The sequence below is a fragment of the Eulemur rufifrons genome, chromosome 15 (assembly GCF_041146395.1).
Source record: "Eulemur rufifrons isolate Redbay chromosome 15, OSU_ERuf_1, whole genome shotgun sequence".
NCBI classification, from domain to species: domain Eukaryota; kingdom Metazoa; phylum Chordata; class Mammalia; order Primates; family Lemuridae; genus Eulemur; species Eulemur rufifrons.
In genome coordinates this window covers 77,400,657-77,423,751 of record NC_090997.1, presented here as the reverse complement: position 1 = coordinate 77,423,751, position 23,095 = coordinate 77,400,657, and the positions used below count along the sequence as shown (strand labels likewise).

At 35.6% G+C, this 23,095-nt stretch overlaps 1 protein-coding gene across 6 annotated transcripts in view; it reads left to right on the top strand.

Annotated features, from left to right (window-relative positions):
* Nucleotides 1-23,095, top strand: part of THEMIS (thymocyte selection associated) — a 175,255-nt gene that overhangs the window by 89,492 nt on the left and 62,668 nt on the right. For all 6 annotated transcript variants that reach the window (XM_069488251.1, XM_069488253.1, XM_069488250.1 and 3 more), the window contains one exon: nucleotides 1,630-2,678. In XM_069488251.1, the coding sequence (XP_069344352.1) occupies nucleotides 1,630-2,678 (1,049 nt within the window). The remainder of the gene's footprint in view (nucleotides 1-1,629; nucleotides 2,679-23,095) is intronic.

Here is a 23,095-nt window from a genome sequence, read left to right as displayed (position 1 = left end):
TCCTTTCATCTCTTATAACATTGCTGTCATTCATTTCACTTATCTGTGATCTATAATCACCCAATATATTGCAAAAGTTAGAGTATGCTAAACTTTATAAAACAAATTAAGGTAAGAAGTGTTCTTACAGCCCTCTTCTTTTTTTCTAAAAATCAAAAAATCTTTACAATTTTTACAGACCTTAAGCCTATAGGCAGTATAGGCAGTCATTGATTTTTAAGTTTTTTTTTAAAGAATATAAAATAATACTTTTTAATGCTATGCATTCACAAATTCTATAATTATATGGGATGTATGAGTAATATGACACAAATTATAGAGTTAGGGTTTTCAGATGCTGTGTAAACAGTTAATAATATTGGAAGTAATAACACAGGTAATGTTTTATAAGAGGAAATTCTGTCTTCAAAGTCTTCCAAATTTTTCATTTTCAAAAGCATAGAAGGAAGAAAGAATATTTATAGAAGGATGGCTGGAGATATTGGGAAAAAACACTGGATCATGAAAGTGCTATAAAACTTATGTTAGAAAATTATCAAGAAAATATAAGCTATTATAAAATCCTGTAAATATTAACACATAACTTTATTTTTAATTCAAGACCACTTATAATGATACTATGTGGGATAGTACATGGAAAACAGATAAATAATTTCAGGACAATATTTTAAGTCTCTCTGTAGTCCCAAAGAAAGACTCCTGGAAGAGTGGGTGCTTAGAATGAAACAGAGATTCATTAGTTCCCATGACACATGAGGCAAAGAATACTTCGGTGAGCACCCACCAGCTTCCCTGGGACTCCTGAGTGGCTCCTCTGACTGTGACCCAACCTGCACTACTCCTTCCCTATCTAGGTATTAATATAGCACCGGTGAAGAAAGAAATAACTTTGACATTGGAAAAAGATTGCATCTTGGTATTCATTTCCATATGTTAATCTTAAGTCCCTTGTATCTCATGATTTTGTAATATTGTTTTATCCCACAGGATAGGATTTCGTATAAAGAACATATGTTTTCGGACTTACACATGAAATGTCTTTTTTAAAGTATGAAAACTTTCTTCTATGATAATTTTACATATAAAGTCTGGGACTCAATAACAAGACTTAAAATGATGTAATGGTATAAACCTTCACATATATACATTTATATATTCTGCACCAGGGATGCTGTTGGAGGAAGATGTCACAGACTCCTACTTGCTCATAAGTGACTTTGCCAACCCCAGAGAGTGCCAGGAAATTCCTGTTGGCTGCTTGAATATGACTTTCCACACATACCCATACTCATGTACATTATATATAATAAAACTATAAATTTAAACACAGGAGTGATTAACACCAGAATCAGGAGAGTGGTTACCCCTCCACAGCAGTGAAGAGGCCATGACTTTAGTGAGGGTCATCGGGTTCCAGGGTACTGGTTAATGTCTATTTCTTAAACTGAGTATGGGCTTATGGGTCTTGTGTTTTATATACAATCTCTTTGATCTTAAAATTTGAGAAAAGGAATGTCACACATAAGAGAAATGTTATATTATGCTCTGTCTATGGCACCAGAAGAGTATCTCACAGCAAACATTTCGATGCATGAAATGTCATAGTCTTTTTTTTCCTTTTCTTTTCAGTTCGAAAGGATATAGTCCGCATCCTCCCCAGTTTAGATGTTGAAGTCAAAGACATTACTGACTCTTATGATGCTAACTGGTTTCTTCAGCTGTTATCTACAGAAGATCTTTTTGAAATGACCAGCAAAGAGTTCCCCATAGTGGCTGAAGTTATAGAAGCACCTCAGGGAAGCCAGCTGCCCAGAAATATTTTACAGCCTGGGAAAACCATCGTGGTTCACAAAAAGTTCCAGGCATCAAGGATCTTAGCTTCTGAAATTAGAAGCAATTTCCCTAAAAGACACTTCTTGATCCCCACTAGCTATAAAGGCAAATTCAAGCGGAGGCCTCGGGAGTTCCCAACGGCCTATGACCTAGAGATAGCTAAGAGTGAAAAGGAGCCTCTTCACGTGGTGGCCACCAAAGCCTTTCATCCCCCTCATGACGAGTTGTCATCTGTATCTGTCGGGGACCAGTTTCTAGTGCATCACTCAGAGACTACGGAAGTCCTTTATGAGGGAATAAAAAAGGTGGTGAATGTTCTGGCCTGTGAAAAAATCCTCAAAAAATCCTATGAGCCCGCACTGCTCCCTTTGTACATGGAAGGAGGTTTTGTAGAGGTGATTCATGACAAGAAACAGTACCAGATTTCTGAGCTCTGTAAACAGTTCCGCTTGCCCTTCAATGTGAAGGTATCTGTGAGAGATCTTTCCATTGAAGAGGACATTTTGGCTGCTACACCAGGACTGCAGTTGGAGGAGGATATCACGGATTCTTACCTACTCATCAGTGATTTTGCCAACCCCAGGGAGTGCTGGGAAATCCCCGTTGGACGCTTGAGTATGACTGTTCAGTTAGTTAGTAATTTGTCTAGGGACACAGGATCATTTCTAGTCAGAACTCTGGTGGAAGAGATCACTGAAGAACAATATTACATGATGCGGAGATATGAGAGCTCTGTCTCACACCCCCCACCTCGCCCTCCCAAACATCCCTCAGTGGAGGAGACAAAGTTAACCCTGCTAACCTCAGCAGAAGAAAGGCCAGTGGATCTGCCTAAATCTCCCAAGGTAAGGCTATGATTTTGCAGTTTTTTCTCCAGAGGCAATTTGCTTCAAGTCTTTCCTGAGTTTGTTTTCTGCTTACTTTTCTTTATTTCATGCCATATTTGAAACGAGCCTTTCTGATGCACAGTAGATGAATGAACATCAGCAGAGTGTAAGATACTGCAGCATTTCCTATTTTGATGCTGAACCAATAGACGTGGCATGAAGTTCATATTGAATTGGGAAGAGCAGGGATGACATTTGGATATGATGACCGAAATTGCCTTTTCAAGGGGTTTTGGTAATTAAGAATGTTTTATAAGGTGCTTCAGAAGCAAATCTCTTTGATTTTGGAAGTGTTGTTTTATTTTTTCTAGGCAGAATTATTTTAATACTTCATCCAGGAAATGAGCATACAATAAACTCCCTTCTCTTGTGGGGGGGTTACTGGTAACATGCATCTATAACACATGTCTTCATTTTGTTTTATGTGCAGAAAGATGTAAAAATATCTTGGCAGAACTGTGTGTGAGAATGTGAGCATCTGCCCACATTCTGCTGATCTTAAAATTGTAATCTTTAACAGTTCTATTGCAAAACAAAATCAATAAAATTGCAGACAGTATGAGATCATTACATAATCAACAACTCCATAACCACTCTAAAGATTTTCGGGGGTGGTTCAACTTTATTTTTACTGGAGGGCTTTGCCTCTTGAAAACTGCCTGCTGGCTGCCTGCAAAGCGCTTGCCCTTACACCATGATGTGTAGGTCGTTTATCCAGCCGTGGTTCTATCGTGTGTGGAAGGAGTGCATTCTGGCCTGGCAGATGTTGTGCTAGCAGCTTAGGGAAACAAAGCAATTAGTAAAACAAAGAGATGCTGTGTTTACTCTCTATGCTCAGGAATGATAGCAGAGCCATAGGCTTCAAGTATATGGATATAGAAATACTTAGGGTTTTACATCTCAGAGATTGCATTCTGCTTGTATGCTGGGGAAACCCAGTAAGAATCTCCAAACTCATCATTAGAAAAAGATAAAACCAGCAGAAACTTCCTTTCCAGAAAAACAATTTTGAAGGAGTCTTTTCAAATAACACAATGGTTTCCAAATCATGTTGACTAATATGTTGTTAATGTGAAGAGTGTCTTTGACTTCTCTTGTTTAGCATATTTTTATCACTGAGATAAATAATGTGAAAAATGGAGTGCTTTCCTTGTTTTTAGTGGTAGGCAGAATAATGCCCCCCTATGCCCAAAAATGTCTATGCCTAAATTCACAGAACCTGTGAGTATTGCATGACAAAAGAGACTTTGGACATGTATTTAAAATTAAGGTGAGGGTTAGAGGGAGATGGGACTAGAGAAGAATGATCAGCGACACAACATTGCTGCCTCTGAATATGGAGGAAGGGAGCCATGAACCAAAGAATGCAGATGGCCTCCCGGAAGCTGGAAAAGATAAGGAAACAGCTTCTTCCCTAAAGTCCCCAGAAAGGAATGCAACTAACAACACCTTGATTTTAGCTATTGAGAACTGTTATGTTGGACTTCTGACCTACAGGACTGTAAGATAATACATTTGTATTATTTAAACCACAAAGTTTATAGTAATTTATTACAGCAACAATAGAAAGATAATATAGCACATAAAACTGAGAGTCAGGAATAAGTAAGAGCCTCAACAGTAAAATCTATATGTAAGTTAGGAGGACTTGTTTTGCTGGAAAAGCAGTTTTATTTTTCCCTTTAAGTGAATTTATTAGCTCATGTAGAGAACCTAAGGGTACAGCTAAGCTTCAGGAATAATTGGAACCAGGATTTTGAAAACAGCAAGAGTGGTCTTTACTTTTCATCACATACTGGTTTTATTTTTCCAGGCTAGCTTTCTCAGATTTTATTTTCCCAGGCTATAGCTGAGAGTTCCTGCATCTCATATCTTAGAGTTTCACCCATGAGAAGAATACAATCTCTTTGTCTGCTTCATATTTTAAAAAGGGAAGGACCTTGATTGGATTACATGCCCATCTCCTGACTCAATCAACTTATTGCCTACCTCAGCTAGAGGGCAGATTGGAGGATTGTCTGTTTGTGCTACTATGACAGAGTACATAGACTGGGAAATTTACAAAGAACAGAAATTTATTCTCTCCGAGTTCTGGAGACTGGCAAGTCCAAGATCAAGGTGCTGGCAGGTTTAGTCTCTGGTTCCAAGATGAGATCTTGTTGCTGTGTCCTCTAGAGAGAAAAAAAATTGTGCTCTCACATGGCAGAAGAACAAAAAGAGAGTGAATCCATTCCTACTAGCCCTTTTTATAATGGTATTAATCCATTCACGAGGGCTTTGGCCTCAAGATCTAAACACCATCCATTAGGTCTCATCTTCTGACACTGTTGCATTGGTGATTAAGTTTCCGGCCCAGGAATTTTGGAGGAGACAAAAAAACATTCAAACCACAGCAGTGGGTAAGGCAATGACGTCTAGTTGCCTCAAATAATAGAGATACTAGAACCACAGTATATGAAGGTCTGGAGATACAAAATAATAGATGTCCACTACTCTCAGAAAGAAAGAGATAAAAAATTCTAAACCACTAAGAAAGCATTCATAGGTAAAAATAAATTAAAATTTTTTAAAAATGTCCTTTGACAAAGCATCAGATAAAAATGATCTAAGTGTTTTATTAGGAAACAAACTCACAAAACAACAATGTTATGCCTAGGCTACTATAATAAAATAAAGAGAATGCATTCTTTTAATAAACTCATACATGTAGGATTCCAGATCAGCTTAATAGTTCCTAACTGCTTGTTCACTGGTTAAACTCCACATGGACTCTTGGTTTCCAGTTCTGAGTTCCACTATAGAGAATATTGGAGTTTATAAAGAGTTGTTAAGAGGTTCTGGAGCCATTTTCATTTGAGGAGTGGTTGAGGGAACTGACTGATAGTCTAAACTTGAAAGTCATCTTACTAGATGATAATAGTTATTTTATATGTTTAAAGAGCTGCTCTGTGGCAAAGAGTGAAGACTTAAATTCCATTACAACATCTTCAACACTAGTAAAAAGTCAAAGGGAGGACAAACTTGGTATAATATGTTGGAACAGATTTCTTGCCCCCCAAAAGGTGACAGCAGAAGATAGAGGACCGTAGGTCAGTGATGCTGAGAGGGGATTCCTGCTTTGGTTAAGAATTTATCAGACAGTTGGAAAGGGTCTATAATTCTTTGTTTATGATTAGTTCCATCAATTCTAATGTGGTAGATAAAACATTATATTTTCTCTGAAATCACTTTAAAATGTCAGAGGATGCTATAATTTACCTGTTTTATACCTATTGATCCCATTATTTTCAATAATTTGTTTCACCATAAAGATAGGAATCTGCTTAGTAGATCATTTATGGAATATAAACGGAATCTCTGTCAGTTGCTGCATAATCTACTCCAAAAAGTCTTCCAACCAATTATTTCTTATTATCACAATCCCATCCTTTCATATATTTCTTTTATGTTTCTTCTGATATCTACATTAAAGCTCTTTATCGTCTGTACTTTTGAAGAACATTTTTTTTTAGTTTACATGTAGGAAGCAGCCAAATAAAACAATCCTCTAAGATTTTGGACCACATAGGGAATATTGCTTTAAATCCAGACAACAATTTGTAAGGGTTTTTCAGCATTTAAATCTTCAAACTTGTGTAGCTTATTAAAATGCTGTTTTACATGCATAGAGATGAGTACTAAATGCTTCATTATATGAGTTTGTTTTTGCCTTCCCAATGGATCATTAACTTTACTAAATGATTTTTTGCATTGTTAAGTAGCAGGACAGATGTATGGGCAGTCTAACAGTAAGAATCTAAATGTATTCAGTATTAGCCAAATTCACCTATAGCAGGTATCTGTTGTCAGTTATTGACACTACAAGTTCATCTAAGAAGTTTGGAAATTAAGAATATATGAGGACAGGTTATAGGAAGTAGTAGAAGTAGAAAGGATTGTTTTCCAAAGTAAGATTGCCAAATTGCTCTCTAGCTTTAGCATTACTTAAATAAGAATATATATATATATATATATATATATAAAAGTAGAAACTTGAGAATTGTATTTTAGGTATAGGCTGGGGCAGGTGAGAGTGGGGGATGGATACCAACAGAGATGACATCCTACCTCAAGACCTATGAGGTTCTGGAAGGAAGAATGTTATTGTTATTTTTTAAATGTGATAGTTAACTCTTTGGAATAATAATGTATGGGATCTAAACAAAGGGGTGGGGATATACAAATGGACCCTTCAAAATGTCCTTTAGGCTTATGGCATAATGTAGAAATAGTTTCTTTAGGATGTGTGCATTTGGAATTTTAAGCTTATGGAAACAATATTATAAAGCGACTAACTAAATGAAGCTGGGCCTAAAATTATATTCTCAATAGAAATGTTGTCGGGTAGACTCTCCTTCCTCAAAGGTTGGTTTCTATGTCAGAAGTAGTTTCAGATAGTTTGGAAGAACATATCCTCACTGGGGTTTTTGCCTGTCGTGGATATATATAGCTACGACTTTTGAGTACCACACAGGAGATATGTAACTTCTACATTCTGATGAAAGGGCCTATAACCAGATAGAAAAACAAACCTTTGGTTGAAAGATGAGATATTCCATGTCTTTGGAGACTGCAGCTGGGACCAGAAATCTTGCATTTCACTAACTCTGTTTGGTCATTTAATGCCCCAGTGTCCACTTTGCTGCCGGAATTTCTAGATTTCTGTCAGACAAGAACACCCATAGGAGACATTAAGCAAAGAGCAAGGGAGGCAGTAATGGCAACATATTGTGAAATGAGCAGAAGAGAAACCTTGTACCAGAATTAGAGTGAGGGCTGGAAAAGGCGGAAGGAAAGCAATAGTTCCTGGGAAGTGCAGAGAGAACACTTCAGCAGCTGCTGCTGGTGCTAAAATGTCACTTCTGATCTGTTGTGACAGTTAGAGTGGCTGAAATGTGTTAAAGAAACCCACGCTCCTGGGATAAATCTCAATCTTTAGAGACTTGTATTAGATCCACTCATTTGTTATTAATAGGATTTGGTCACAAAGGATGTGATTTGCTTTTGTTTTTGTTAACCTGATGTAGTGTGAAGACATTACGAGTGTTTGAATTTGTAACTGACTGAGCTCTATCTATTCTTGCTGTGTCCTCTTGGTCTAACATAGAAGTTGTAAATCTGTTTTCCCTCTGAATAGGGAAGATTGTTGCTCTAGCATTTTTCAAAGACCATAGACAAAGAAAGTAGAACTGGATGTACTTAAAAATTGGGCTTTTGAATCTGGAAATAAGAAAAATAAAGGGAACTTTTGAACTTCTTTTTACAAAGTTGGCAAATTTTAATGTTGAGATACAACTTTTAGCATTTTTTTAGTAGATATTTGAGCTTTCCTTAAGGTAAGACATATACAGAATAATAAATCATGGTTTTTGAGTTGCCTCAGGTTTGTAGTCTAGGAAGTGGCATGGCCTGTAAACAGCCAACTATATAGGCAGAAGAGAAAAAGATGGGAGGAGAGGGCGAAGAATGGATAAAGGAATGCTGGGTTGAAAATTAGCCAAACTTGAGTTACAGCTGAAACCTCGAAGGTAGAAATCTGTGCCCAATGGCATGTGAAGAATATTTATAAGTTCTTTTTGTGCTTCTGGAAGTGGGAGAGTAATCTGAACTTTTAAAGTTTGCTCTAGGCATGACATGTACTATGTGAATAATTCTAGCTGGATAGCTGAAGCTCAGTGTAAAAGAGTTTTAAATGAAAAAGAACTGGTTAAGGTAAAACAGAAACATAGCAAAAAATATAATTTTTTTTACAAAGTATTAAATTTTCTAGTAGATTAACAAAGAGAGTGAAATTTGGAGTAAACTACTTTTGGCTTTTAAGAAAATTAGAACAGTTTTCATTTTCTTATCTATTCATGACATGGAAATGTCTGTTAGAAATGATCAGCAATAATGGAAGAATTATTATTTTGGAATGTTCAATGCACAGTATGTATAAAGTGGGGACCTTTGAGTTGCCAGCTTCCTATAATCCCCATAGGGATTTCTGTGCCTGTAATCACTGAGTTGAGTATGGGCCCACTGAATATTTAAGTTCTACTCTTTGACTCACTACCTTCGGTTGTCTTTTTTTTTTTTTAATTTTAAAAACTCAACAGTGTAAAGTAAAAAGTAGAAAAAGTAGAAAAGTTCCAGCTGGCTATGCAGTTTTTGATATTTATTTGAATTTTCCATTACTATATTTAACAGTTTTGAATTTATGTTGGAATAAAAACCTTGCCTAGAAATAAATTGATAATACATAAGCCATATATTTGAGCAAATAAGTTTTACTGTAACTCTCTAGTCTCTCACAACCCACTATTACTTTTAATCTTTGATGATGTTTTCATTGATGTCAGATCTACATCAACAAAAATATTTATACTTTACATCCCAAGCCAAATTTCCTGAATAAATATTAGGATTGAAAATGAGCATAAGATGGCTAGGAAAGACTCATAGGGATAGGCTTCCAAAAATCATTATTTTTTCAAATTTTGAAAAGTAGAAAATTTAAGAAGGAAAAGATTTTCTTAAAAATAGAAGGCGAGTAGAAAGTGAAAATGAACTTTGAATTTAAGAGACCAGAGGGTCCATAAATACTCTAAAAATTCATAGAGAAAAAAATGATACATACAATGCATTATTTAAGGGAAAACTCTCAGCAAACCTTTTACAGCCCTAAACATTTTTCATATACTTTGTCTAGAATCTAACTTCAACATGATCGTGAAATCTTAGAAACCTTTTACCCAATACTCAATTATCACGATGAACTTCTAATAGAACAAGTTGTTTTTAGCTGCTTTGTAAGATATACTCTCATTTAAGATATTTATCAGGAACCAATTACAGATATGATTTTAGATTTGATGAGAAGATAAAAAATAAGAGAGAACTAATCAGAAGGCTATTGATGACAAAACTAGCCAAATAGGAATCAATTTATATAATAAAGATCACAAGAACTATATAATAAATCCATTGCTATTTATGCAGACACAAAATTGAAATAGGCTGATTATAAAAATATGGAGTCACACAATACACAAAAACCAATAAATATTTGGTCTTTTAGTGTAACTGAAAAGATGTCATTCTACCTTGTGACATTATTCTCATTCAGATCACCAAACTTTATATACTGTTTGTCCCTAGGAAACATTTATTATTATCAAGTCCTTTCACGAATCTTAATTACTGTTTTAAAAGTACACAATTACCAGTTGTGGAATAGGATAAAACACAAAGTCACGTGAGGTGTGTTCTCTCAATTCCTATCCAAGGATGGGAGCTGCCCTACCCAAGCTGTTATTCTCTTCATTAGCTCTGTTTCCAGCTTCTCTCCTGAGCTATGATCCTTTCTGTATTTTCCATTCATACTAGACTCTTCCTCAACCAAATTCTCTCTCACAGGGTTGTCAGGTATCCTGTGTTCAATAAAACATTCGAAGGTTTGTGATCCAGACTGATCTCAATCTTCTGTAATAAAAACACCAGCTGCTCATTACCAAACTCCTGTTCTGTTGCTGACATTAGACTAGGTGCTTCTGTGTATTTTGCTCTTATTTAATCCTCCAGACAGCTCCATGAAATGGATGCTGTGATTATCTCTATTTTGCAGGTGAGGTAATTGAGGCTAAGAGGTATGTAATATGTCATGGTTATCAGCAGTACTCAGGTTGCCAAATTTTATGGTAGAGTCCCAGTCCTCGTACTGTTTGAATACTAGGCAGTAAGTAGTACAGTTGAACACTACTTACTTTTTAGAATCCTTTCTTTGTATTCTGGAATATCATCCTGTCCTGGTTTCTTCATACTGCAGTGGTTGAATTTGCTCTCATCTCTTATGGTGGCTTTTTATCTGATTTCCTTAACTCTTAATGTTCAACTGCCTTAGAGCTCGATCTTCTGTCTCTATGCTCACTTTTTAAGTTCCTATCCATACTCATAAAATTTTTTGTTTTATACATTTGAAATGGCTGTCAGTAGAATTATGAATATGGATTTATTAAGGGAAGCAACTAAGAAATGATGTCATATTTTTCTTTTAAAATCTGCTTAACTGTGCTTAGATGTCATCTTTTTAAGGAAAGTTCAATTGCCAGGCTATCACGTTGTGTCAGTTCTGTAGCAGTTACAACCTCTGGAAGATATCAAAGGTCAGAGGAAGTGATCAGGTAAGGAGAGAGACTTCCTACTGACATGCTGTTCTTATAAATGTAGGCTCATCATGCTCAGAATTTTTCTTTCCTGATCTAGAGATGAGAAGAAAGTTGAGAATGCCTTGAATTCTCTTTTTTTTTTTTTTTTTTTTTTGAGACAGAGTCTCACTCTGTTGCCCAGGCTAGAGTGAGTGCCGTGGCGTCAGCCTAGCTCACAGCAACCTCAAGCTCCTGAGCTCAAGCGATCCTCCTGTCTCAGCCTCCCGAGTAGCTGGGACTACAGGCATGCGCCACCATGCCCGGCTAATTTTTTCTATATATATTTTTAGCTGTCCATATAATTTCTTTCTATTTTTAGTAGAGGTGGGGTCTCGCTCTTGCTCAGGCTGGTCTCGAACTCCTGAGCTCAAACGATCCGCCCACCTCGGCCTCCCAGAGTGCTAGGATTACAGGCGTGAGCCACCGCGCCCGGCCTTGAATTCTCTAAGTGACATAATTTTAGCTGCTGAGCTTTGGCATCAGCAAAAAGCTCTTTAGTAGCAATTCAGAGTTTAGCTGAAATAAACTTCAGGAACTGGAATTAAGACTAGGACTAGGACGTTTAATTTTGGAATTTCATATAAAGTAGGTGATAACACAAGATCTAGAGAGAATATGAAGCCTTCTCTTCATTAAGGGAGATATGGATTTATAACAAGAAAAAGGCCAATAAGGGTTAATGTGTTAAGAAGTACAAAATAATGAACACATTTTTAATAAGCATAGAAAATTCAAAAAGTATTACTGCTACATAGCAGAAAAGTGGAACTATGTAATTGCAGTAAAAGATTGAGGGAAAAGATTAAAAAGCTATCGGTTTGCATTTCTTTAAATATTATTGTGTGTGTTATGTATACAATGCATTTAAATTATTTATATCTTCGGTTATATTTTAAAATGTTAGTGATTATTATTATTATAATTACTTACACTATTTTAATTCCACTGGTACAAAGCCTTAATTATATGCCATTTGCTGTGATCAGCCCTGGAGACATATTAGGTGAAGGAAATATAGTATCTATGCTCAAGAGACTTTCTGTCTAATGGATTAGATATACGAAAAAGACAGTTACATTATAAACACTGTAGAAAAAATTGCTATCAGATGGGGAGTAAAGTATCTTTGGGACAATTTATTAAGAACTCCTATCAAAATTTGGGTGGGGTTGAGCTGAGAAAAGGATATTTCAACATCCAGGTTGAACTCTGTTGGGAAATAGTCAGATGCAGTGTGGTCCAGCCAGAAGGAAGATCATCCTTGGACTCGATAAAAGAAATACTGCATTTTATTCTTTCAGTCACACAAAGTATGAAGAAAAACCAAATCAGGTGTATTCCATATTGAAAAAGACTGGTCCTTCTTAAACTGCTCTAATTTTTCAGGAATTTAGACTTTTCATAGAGGAAAGATGGAGGTCATTGTAGGGTTTCCCCTAGAGTACTGACAATAAAATTTCTATTCTTTAGATACAAAATATTTAGAAAAGACAGTTTATAAAGTCAGATAGCTGATCAGTGCTTCCCTAGAGTGGTGAGTAAAAGCATGGATGAATTGCAAACAGGCATGAGAAAATTTTTTAGGTGACAAAAAACTTCTAAAACTGGATTGTTTATAGCAGCACAATTCACAATTGCAGAGATGTAGAAACAACCCAAGTGCCCATCAATACATGAGTGGATTAATAAAATATGGTATATGTATACCATGGAGTTCTACTCAGCCACAAAAAACAATGGTGATATAGCACCATTTGGAAAGCCTTACTTGTCTTAAAATCAGATCTACTTATAATTTATTCTAAATCTTTATTTTATTATTTAACTTTTTTCCCCAAAATATGCCTTTATTTTTTTATTTTTTAATTCAGGATATTATGGGGCTTTTTAATCCATGAGGAATTTACTTTGTATATAGTATAGGTCATTGTAGTGATGAGGTAAGGATCAAATTTTATTTTTTACAAATGATTAATATATTTTCCCTGTACCATTTATTGACTAAATTATTCTTTACCTATCCATTCTGGAGGCAGTTTCTCAACTTTCAACTCTATGTCTTTGATTTACCTAACTTGTCTTACATCAATATCAGTTATTCACAATGTGGAATTTTCTAGTAATCCTAATATTGATATATTTTTTCCTCCTATAATTATTCTTTTTCAGTACATATTTAGGTTCTAAGCTGCCTATTCTTTCAAATGAGCTTTTCAAGCACTTCATTAACTTATAAAAATTATCTGGTGAGGCTTTTGATGAAAATTATATTAAATATATTAATCTGAGAGAACATGAATTTTTATATACTTGGTTTTCCCATCTTGGTAAATAGTTTGATGTTCCATTTAGCTAAATCTTCTCCTTAAAGCATGTGTATCTTTCTAACAATTTCTGGTGTACTTCTGACATTTCTTCAAACTCATACTGGAGATAGTAGATCCCTTCCTTGAGTGTTAGGAACTCTCAGTGATATGATACTCTTTATGGTATTATATTTACATACTTTCATCTGAGTAAAACCAGAGATTATGTCTTTGAACATGATGAATCTTTTAGTCAGGTGTTTCATTCAGCAAATATTTATTGATTATTATATTTTACATACTGTTTTAGGTGCTGCATATCCATCAATAATAAAACACCTTGGTAAATGGTTTGATACTCAGCTTAATGCATACATTCTAGTGGGAGTAAATCATACAGGTAAATGATCAGGTAAACGTTAGAATATAATAAAGCCTATGTGGAAAAATACAGCAAGATAAGAAGTACTAAGAGTGTGAGGGGGACAGAAGAGTTTTTAAAAGGTTGTCAAAGTATGCCTTATTGGGAAGATGACAGTTGTTCAAAGGCTTGATGGCGTAAGATGAGCTATGTAGAAGAGCATGGGGGGAAGTGTTCCAAGCGGAGGAAGAAGATGGTACAAATCCTCGGGTAGGAATGTGCCTAATGCTGAAAATTCAGCCAGAATGCCTGAAAGGCTGGAATACAGTGACTGAAGGAGATAAAAGGGTTTGAGATTGGAGACTAAATGTGGGGGCTGGGGGGTGCAGATTGTGTAGCTCTTTGCAGGTCATTGTAATGATTTTGGCTTAATTTTTCATGAGACACAAAGTGATTCAAGGATTTAGTGGAGAAATGAGATACACTGACATACATTTTAAAGGGCTCATTCTTGCTTTTGTGTTGCTGTTAGACAGTATGGGAGCATGGATGGAAACAGGGAGACTATATAGGAGCACATTGCCATACCTGATACTGCCATGTACTGCAAGGATAAAAATTTAGCTAACAATAAATGGTTATTTTTATTAATAGATCTATTTAGAGTGCAAAGCTAAAAGTATTTTTTTTTTTTTCTGGGTTGCATTTTTCTCTCTTATTTGTAATGAGGAATTTTCATTTTATAACTTCTTTACTGCTGACCACTAAAATTTAGCTTATTTCTACCTGCGTTTTCTTATTAACAGAATTTTCTTCTCTTGGATTTTAAATAGATGTAATTTTCTTCAGAAAATATTGAAAATTTAATCTGGAGTTAGATAGCTATGATGGAAAAAAAAACAACAAAAAAAGTTATTTGGAAGTTAGGAGCATATGGTCTTGTCCTGGCTCTGTTACTAGTTTGTCATGTGATCTGGGATAATCTTAATGTTCCTGCCCATAAAATGAGATTAGAATAAATGATCAGTACTATTTCTTCCAGATTAAATATTCTACCAATCCATGATTCTATATTTATACACTGGCCAGTAAAGAGTTGAAAGTAACTGAAGATCTTCATTTGGGTTCCCTAAAATAGCAACAGGTTGCTTTGCTACAGTTAAAGAATTTTAAAGAGAAGAAGAAGGAAGCATTCTCAAATGATAGTATGGTATTTTGGAGGATGATGGTCTTCCTGGTGACGTTGCCTGTACATTTCTCTGTCCTTGGCACCCAAAGAGGAGCCCTTATCTGTAATGCTTGATTTAATGGGGTCTGTTTTCTCTTCTTAATCCTGCATATAGTAAGAACTTGGCACCTTTTTTCATCTTTTCTTAACTTCTCTGGGAGGATTTTCCCAGGAGCTATCTTCTACAAAAAATCAGCCTGGCATGGTGGCATGCCTGTAGTCCTAGCTACTTGGGATGCTGAGGTGGGAGGATTGCTTGAGCCCAGGAGTTCAAGGTTATAATGAACTATGATTGCACCACTGCACTCAGTCTGGGCAACAGAGAGAGAGAGACCTCATCTCTAAAAAAGTGAAAGAATTACTCCTCCCTATTTCATTCCTGCACTTCCAAAACCTGAATACTTGTGGTGTGCCACTCCATTAGATATGCACATGGCAGTACCCCCACTAGCCTATTTATTTGATCTTAAGTTTCCCTTCATTAGTCACTCTTTAAAGTCTCCCTTCATTAGTCACTCTTGAGATTCCTCTCCATGGCTACCCACTCTGTCCCCATGTTTCCCCACTGGGGCCCATTGTTTACATGTGGCTTATCTGTGTTCCTTCCAAGATCACATATTGCATCTGATTCTGTGCAGTAGTGCACCCTATTCCTTTCTGAAACTAACTCAATTTATTTTCAAACAAATATAACAATATTGTTTTCCCCATCACAAGGGGTTACATTTGTGACTCTATTTGCCATGGAGAGACCAGAATTTAGATACTAAGAGGCTGTGGAATGAGGGACAGAAATAGCTTTTTCTTGCAAATGGAAAGAAATTTACTCTCATTTAGCTAAAAGCACACAACCTTTCTAATCAAACATTTGACATCATGACCAGGCTGGGGAAAAAGTATACCTGTTCAGTTATAATTGGTTCTGTTCACAGAAGTGGATTTCTCATTGTCTGTACAGCTACAGGAAATATGGTTAATAAAAGCACATGTCAGCCTGACTGACGTTGTTCTGTAAAGCCCTGCCAGACTACACCGCAACACTGTTATTTTCCATTATGAAAACTAAATCTCGAATCATGGTTAAAAGGTAATCAGCCTTTGGGAGAGTGGTCCTGTAGAGGTAAGCAGTAATTCAGATTTGATTGGCAACATAGGCTTTTCAGGGAATGGTTCAAAATGAGGAGCATTTTGAGAGCCAGAAACACAATCCAAAATGTTGATTCTCAGAATTTTTCTAATATCAGATTACTGGTAAATATATTGCAGATTTTTAAAGTTGTGTCTTCCTCAGCAAGTGTAATAATGCAACAGAGTGGTTTTGTGTACTTTATCTTATTTAACTGATATAACGCAACCCTGTGAGATAGGTATCGTGATCACTATTTCATAGCTGAGAAAACTTGCCCGATACTCCAAGGTTTACAGTCAGTGTCATCAGTCTCCCTTGTCTCCCACCAGCAGAGCCCAGGTACTTCTCATGGCCCTATGATGCCTCCTGGGAAGGTGGTGTAAGAGTGTCTTTTTCAACTTTTGTGCTCTTTTGTTCCTTATGTGAAGCCATGTTTATAGTTTCTATTTTGACAGAGCAATAGCACCTTCCTCAGAGGGTGGTTGTAAAGACAAAATCTAAAGAAATAACAGCAGTCAAAAAATATCAAAAGGGAATTAATATGACCTCACTTGAAACATAACTTAATTTTAGTAGTTTTATGCAAATCATGCACATTTCATGATTTGAAAAAAAGATGTTTCTTCTAAGTGAAAGGTATTGCAATTAGGTACATCAATAACAAGTATAGAAGCAATTACATTTTTCTTTTTATGTAAAAGTGGTGTTGCTGGCACATTGTTGGAGAGATGTATTTTATACCAGTTTTCTAGTTGGTTCTGTAGTTCTATGTGCTAATCAGGTGAACCAAGACTGTGCATTAAGCCAATATATTTGTATTGCATGTTGGCATTGCTGTCAACTTATTTTTTTAACTTAGCAAAATTAATGTCTCTCTAATCTGGTCTACTTTCCTCTGAGCAGATTTAGGTTTCTGGATATTCCTTACTTCACTCAGGAGAATTTTCCTGTTTGGACCAGTAATCAAGTGATCTTGAGCACAGTTTCCCCAGAATTCATTCACATTTTATTTTTATTTTGATGTTTTATTAAGTAATATTAATATTTATTTACACATTTTACCTCCTTTGTTGGACCTGGGATATTCTGTAGAGCAAATGACATGTTTTGAATACATGTATGACTATCCTCACAGGATGCTTAGCAAGTCTGTGTCTAGTGTTGAACAAGAGAACAAATGATCACAACACTTGAAAAATCTTCCAGTGAAAACATTTGAATTATATACAGACTTCATCCAGTTTCAGTGCAAAACTAAAAAGCTCTAAGACTTACTTCTAAGCTGTATGCTAGTCATACTCAATTTTTCATCAAATGACCTATCAGTTGGTTGGAATATATAGATACAGCAAAACATAATGAAACAAACAAACAAAAAATAGGTACTGTAGGGTATAATATGGCATTGAAAGGAGAGAAGACATCAGAGGGTTTGGAGCAGAGATGTGACATGCTTTAAAAGAATGGCTATGGCTCTAGGATGATCATAAATGATTAACATCTGTAATTGTTAGGACACTGAAGTTTTGCTCCTAGAGTGTGCTCTAGATAATAGGGTCATTTTGTTTTGATTTTTAAATTTATTTGAAAATATTTTTGCTATATCAAATTAAATGAAGTCAATTTTATTTCTCTAATATTTTGCCATATTCTGGGACAGCGGGCTGAGGTTAGTGAGGATTAAGTGAAATAGCCTTGTCTGAGCAGAATTTATAAAATATAAAGATTTATTGCCTCTTCTGTGATGAAAGAGTGATTCTGTTGATATGATATTTTTTGTGCTTTTTTAAAGAAAAGATAGAGGGCTAAAATATTAAAGAACTTATTTTCAAATAGAATGCTATCATCTGAGAATATTATGTTACCTTGTTATTGTGAGTAAATGATTACTCCAAAAAATTTAGGTAGTTTGGAATAAGGCAATAATTATGAATATCATTCATTTGTTTAATGAAAATTTCAATAATGACAAAGAAAGCATTTTATTTTTTTCCTTATGAAATATAGTTTCCTTTATATTAGTCCTCCAACTTTTCATTGTTCAATAATAGCAAGCTGTAGAATAAATCAGGAAATGTCACTCGGCATTTGACCTTAATCCCTGAATCTGATTATTGAGAGGCAATTCTCCATGAATGAATACTTTCTTACCATCACATGGTCCGATCTTTTTGAAGGAAGACCGCTTGCTGGGACCTTCATGTAAGTATGGTTGAATAGCAAACAGGTCTTGGAAGATAGAGGTAGTATATTGTTTCAGAGACATTTAGACACGTCTCTCTCTTGCAGACATTTGCTTACATCCCAGGGTAAAGGACTCTCCTTCACCAGAGGGGAGGATGGATCCATGCACCAGCCAAAGTTTTGAGCATCATAGTTTTGTGAGTCTGTGGAACACTCCCTCTGTATGTGCAGGGTAACATTAGGCCTTCTTAGCCTCTCCAGCACTACGATGCTCTGTGAATACTAAACTGTTTTCTGATCTAGAGACTTTGTGTTTACTCTCAGGGTAACATCTGTCTATTATCTATCCATCTACCTACCCACCTACCTACCTATTGACTTATCACTGCAGGAGGCTAACTTCTTTTTTTTTTTTTTATATATATAACATAAATACTCTTTTTTATTTGAATTCACTTTTTTATTTTTTTTATTTATTTTTTTTATTAGTTTTTTTTATCATTAATAACAATTTAATTTTACAGAATCAAAGAGTCTAACAGTATATCTTGTTAGATACAGTATGTCCTCATAATGTATACATTATTTCTTGTACAATGATATGAAATAATATGGGAAATATTCATGATAAATTATTAAGTGAACAATGCAAGTTAAAAACAACAGTTTCATATTTTTTTTCCCCACCCCCCCTTTCCCGAGTCAGCACCTTCAAGTGTTACCACTCCCCAAACGGTGCGCAATGCACTCATTGTGTAGGCATACCCCCATCCCCTCCCCCACCCCCCACCTCAGTCTGATGTCCAATTGGTGTCGTTCCCAGATTTGTATTTAGGTGATTATCAGGGAAACCAATTTTCTGGTGAGTACATGTGTTGCTTGTTTTTCCATTCTTGGGATACTTCACTTAATATAATGGGTTCCAACTCTCTCCAGGAGAACCATAGAGATGTCGTATCTTCATCATTCCTTATAGCTGAGTAATATTCCATGGTATACATATACCACAGTTTACTAATCCAATCATGTATTGATGGGCATTTGGGTTGTTTCCACATCTTTGCTATTGTGAATTGTGCTGCTATAAACATTCGGGTACATGTGTCTTTGTTACAGAATGACATTTTTTCCTTTGGGTATATGCCCAGTAATGGGATTGCTGGGTCAAATGGCAGGTCTACTTGAATCTGTTTAAGATACCTCCATAATGCTTTCCACAGGGGTTGCACTAGTTTGCAGTCCCACCAGCAGTGTATTAGTGCTCCTGTCTCTCCACACCCACGCCAACATGTGTTGTTTTGGGTTTTTTTGATAAAGGCCATTCTCACTGGGGTTAAGTGATATCTCATTGTGGTTTTGATTTGCATTTCCCTGATGATTAGAGATGTTGAACACTTTTTCATATGTTTGTTAGCCATTTTTATATCTTCTTTTGAAAAATTTCTATTCATGTCCTTTGCCCACTTTTTGATAGGGTTGCTTGATTTTTTCTTGCTGATTTTCCTGAGTTCTAAATAGATTCTTGTTATCAGTCCTTTATCTGATGTGTAGTATGCAAAAATTTTTTCCCATTCTGTAGGTGGTCTGTTTATTCTCTGGACTGTTTCTTTGGCTGTGCAGAAGCTTTTTAATTTAATCATGTCCCATTCATTTATTTTTGTTGCTGCTGTGATTGCCTTGGGGCAGGAGGCTAACTTCTTAGCTTATAAGTAGAGGGTCTACTTACATCCCAGATCCACAACAATTTTAGACAATACTGATGTTTTCGTTTCATGAGCCTCATGCCATGTTGATGTTTGTACTGATGAGGAACAAGTCTCATTTTATGATATTAGTTGTCAAAACATTATGTATGCCATTTGTTCTCTATGATACATTCAACAAAGATTCCAGAAATAATAAATGTCCAAGTACAGAGTTCTTTACACACATGTATGTATGCACATACTCACAGGACTGTTGAGGATATGAAAGCATTTCCCTAGAGGTGGCAGTGGGATTGAATTTCATTGAAACATACCAAGGTTAAGGTGATGTCATACAATGAACATGGTGACTTGGGTGCAGCAGGGTGTCAGTTTGGAGCAGACTAGATTCATGTTGGCAGATTTAATGGATTGGAAATCTCTGGGGCCTTTTACCTACCAGAGTAGATATGCAAGGTTTTTGCTTTCTAGCTAAAGGAAGAAGGTAGTGTGTACATGTGTTTGTGTGCATGACATATGAGTGTGTACGTGTGTGCCTGTGTGCATGTGTATATGAGGATGCCGGAAAGAGACAGAGATAAACAAGAAAGTTGGGGAATTTAGAATATGGAAGGAATGTCTTATATCTTGTTTGCCACCATTAGTATCACAGCCTCAGGATGATGCAATGTTGAAAGAATTGCTACTGATTCTTTGATAAATGCCCTAGTGATAGGGCTAATCCTAGAGAGTGAGTGGAATCAGTTCAAGTACAGAAAAGACCTATAAAGGGGACTTTTTGAGGTGGATTCTCAACTGGTAAAATAGTGGTGATGCTCTAGTAATATGGCTTTTTGAGGAGTTCCAAACCCAGCTCTTTGGTGGCTATAAGGTTGCAAGGTTTTCACAGCTACTGTGATTGCAAGGCCACTGGTTTTCGAGGCTATCATGGAACTGGGGAAAGGGGAGTAGATATAGGGCAAATAAAAATGCTACAAAGTTCATTGTTCTTACTAAGATTCTGTCAGTTTTCTTGAATAAAGGCTTCTTACATTGTTGCAAATGTTTAGCTAATTTCTAGAGTCTGAAAAAGTTGATTCTGCTAATTTTTGCTAGTGTTCATTGTTTTTAGGTAGAAATGGATTTTCAGAGGTCCATAGCCTGCCATTCCTAACTGTGGATCTTGTGCAAATTATTTAATCTCTTCTTTTCTCAATTTGCTCATTCGTAAAATAGGGATAATAACATGCCTCAGAGAATTGTTGTGAAGATTAAGAAAACCCTTTCAGGAAAAGCACTAAGAATAGCACCTGGCATGTAATGAATATCCAATAAACACTGACCGTCAGTATCAGGTAGATTCATTGTAAATACATAAGTTCAGATATTAGCAAACTCATCTCTTATTTTTCTTACCTAAATTTTGGTTTCATATTCACAGTATAAGTCACATTTTATTTTTTTCTGAATTGGTTTATCTGGGTAGAAAGGTTTACAGATTATATTTCACAATGTTTCAGACAATAGCAGTTGATAATGTTTTACATTCTGTTACACTGAATATTCCCTAAAGCTTTCTGGAACAATAACAGATGGCCAAGCTGTTGAAGATATTATGATTCTACTTACTGTTCAAATATGTAGGCTGAAAACTGCACTATAAGAGGGTAATTCTGCCTTTTGTTACTTCAGAAAAATAAGCATACTACATTTATTTATGCATTTTTTCAATGTGATTTATAAAATTGCACTTTTTGAGAGGATTGTCTCAGGGTGCAAATAAAAAAATGTAAAATATTTTATTGGATACCTAAAGCCATCAAAGTCATTAATGTTTTTATGAAATATTTAAATTTTTAATGACAGACGAAGCTGCTTCCTCAAGAGACCTACTAAGAGAAGTGCATGTTATAAGACGGGGCACATTTAACACCTTAAATATCAGCAAATTTGAGCCTGTCAGTAAAAGTAAATGGGAATTACATGAATGGGTTTAATATACAATGACAATGGCTAATTCAGATTATTTAACAATGATAATGAGTTGTGAAAGACAAGTTGTTTGCCTTCTATTCTGAATGATATTAATATCAGTAAATATTAAGCATAATACTCATATAATGATTCACTTCATTAAAGGTATTCTTACTTTTCTTTTGTGTAGGTGTTAGTATTCCCAAGGCTCTTATTTTTAAATAAGCAAGCAAAGATGGCTATACTGGTTCACCAGTTGTTCTTCAACTTTAAGAGTAAATTGAGATACTTTAATAATTATGGTTTTTAAATCTTTTCATGTGGTAAAGATTACACCAAATCAGACCTAAAGAAGAGAAATATACTCCACACAATATTTTTTAATTACATTTATCAATCAGGAAAAAGAGTTTGTTTCTTAAGAACCAAAGTTTTGACTTAATGTTATGTAATTTTTCAGTGTACCATGAATATTATGTAGGTATAGATAGTGTGGCTGCCTTTGCTATCTGACTGTTTGAAATTAAAATGCTTTCATAGATAAACCTTATGACAGTTAGAACTTTTTCAGTTGTTAGTGACAGAGTATTCATATCAAACTGGCTTAAGTAATTATATATATATTCTGAGAAGTCCAGGGGTTGAGCTCTTTCAGAAGTACAGGATTAAGAGCTAAACATAGGATCCATCGCAGTTCCACCACCTCTGGGTTCACAGTTCCATTGCTGTCCCCAGGATATTCAGAGCCATGTCATCAAGACATTCAATTCAAAAGATCAAAAGAAAGATTTCTGCTTTAACAATGACTCAACTAGAAGCCATAGAACTGAGTTTTGTTTTCCCTGATTGGCTTGCTTTAGGTCACATATGAATCCCTGAATTGTGTGTGTGTTTGTATGTCCAAGAGAATGTAATATGCTTATTGACAAGTCAAGACTACACATTCTGCTCTGGAGATAGGCATGCGCTTCACTCAGCTCATGTGGACAAATAAGAGGGGGGATATAGCCTAAATGAGTTAGGACTTTGCTGGAGGAAGGGGGAATAGAATTTGAGAAGATAAATTTTTGATAGAGAAAGTCATCATAGGAGAAATATACCTTCAGAACTATTCCGAATGAAATAAATTTTTTTGAACTAATAGGAAAATTGGAGTTATATAGAATAGTATAATTAGAACCATTAAGCTTCTAAGTGTCTTGTAATGGTGGAACAACTAGAGGCCAGAGAGGTTATGGACTTTTTCCTATATTACACAGCTTTAACTAATTTGATTTGCCGAT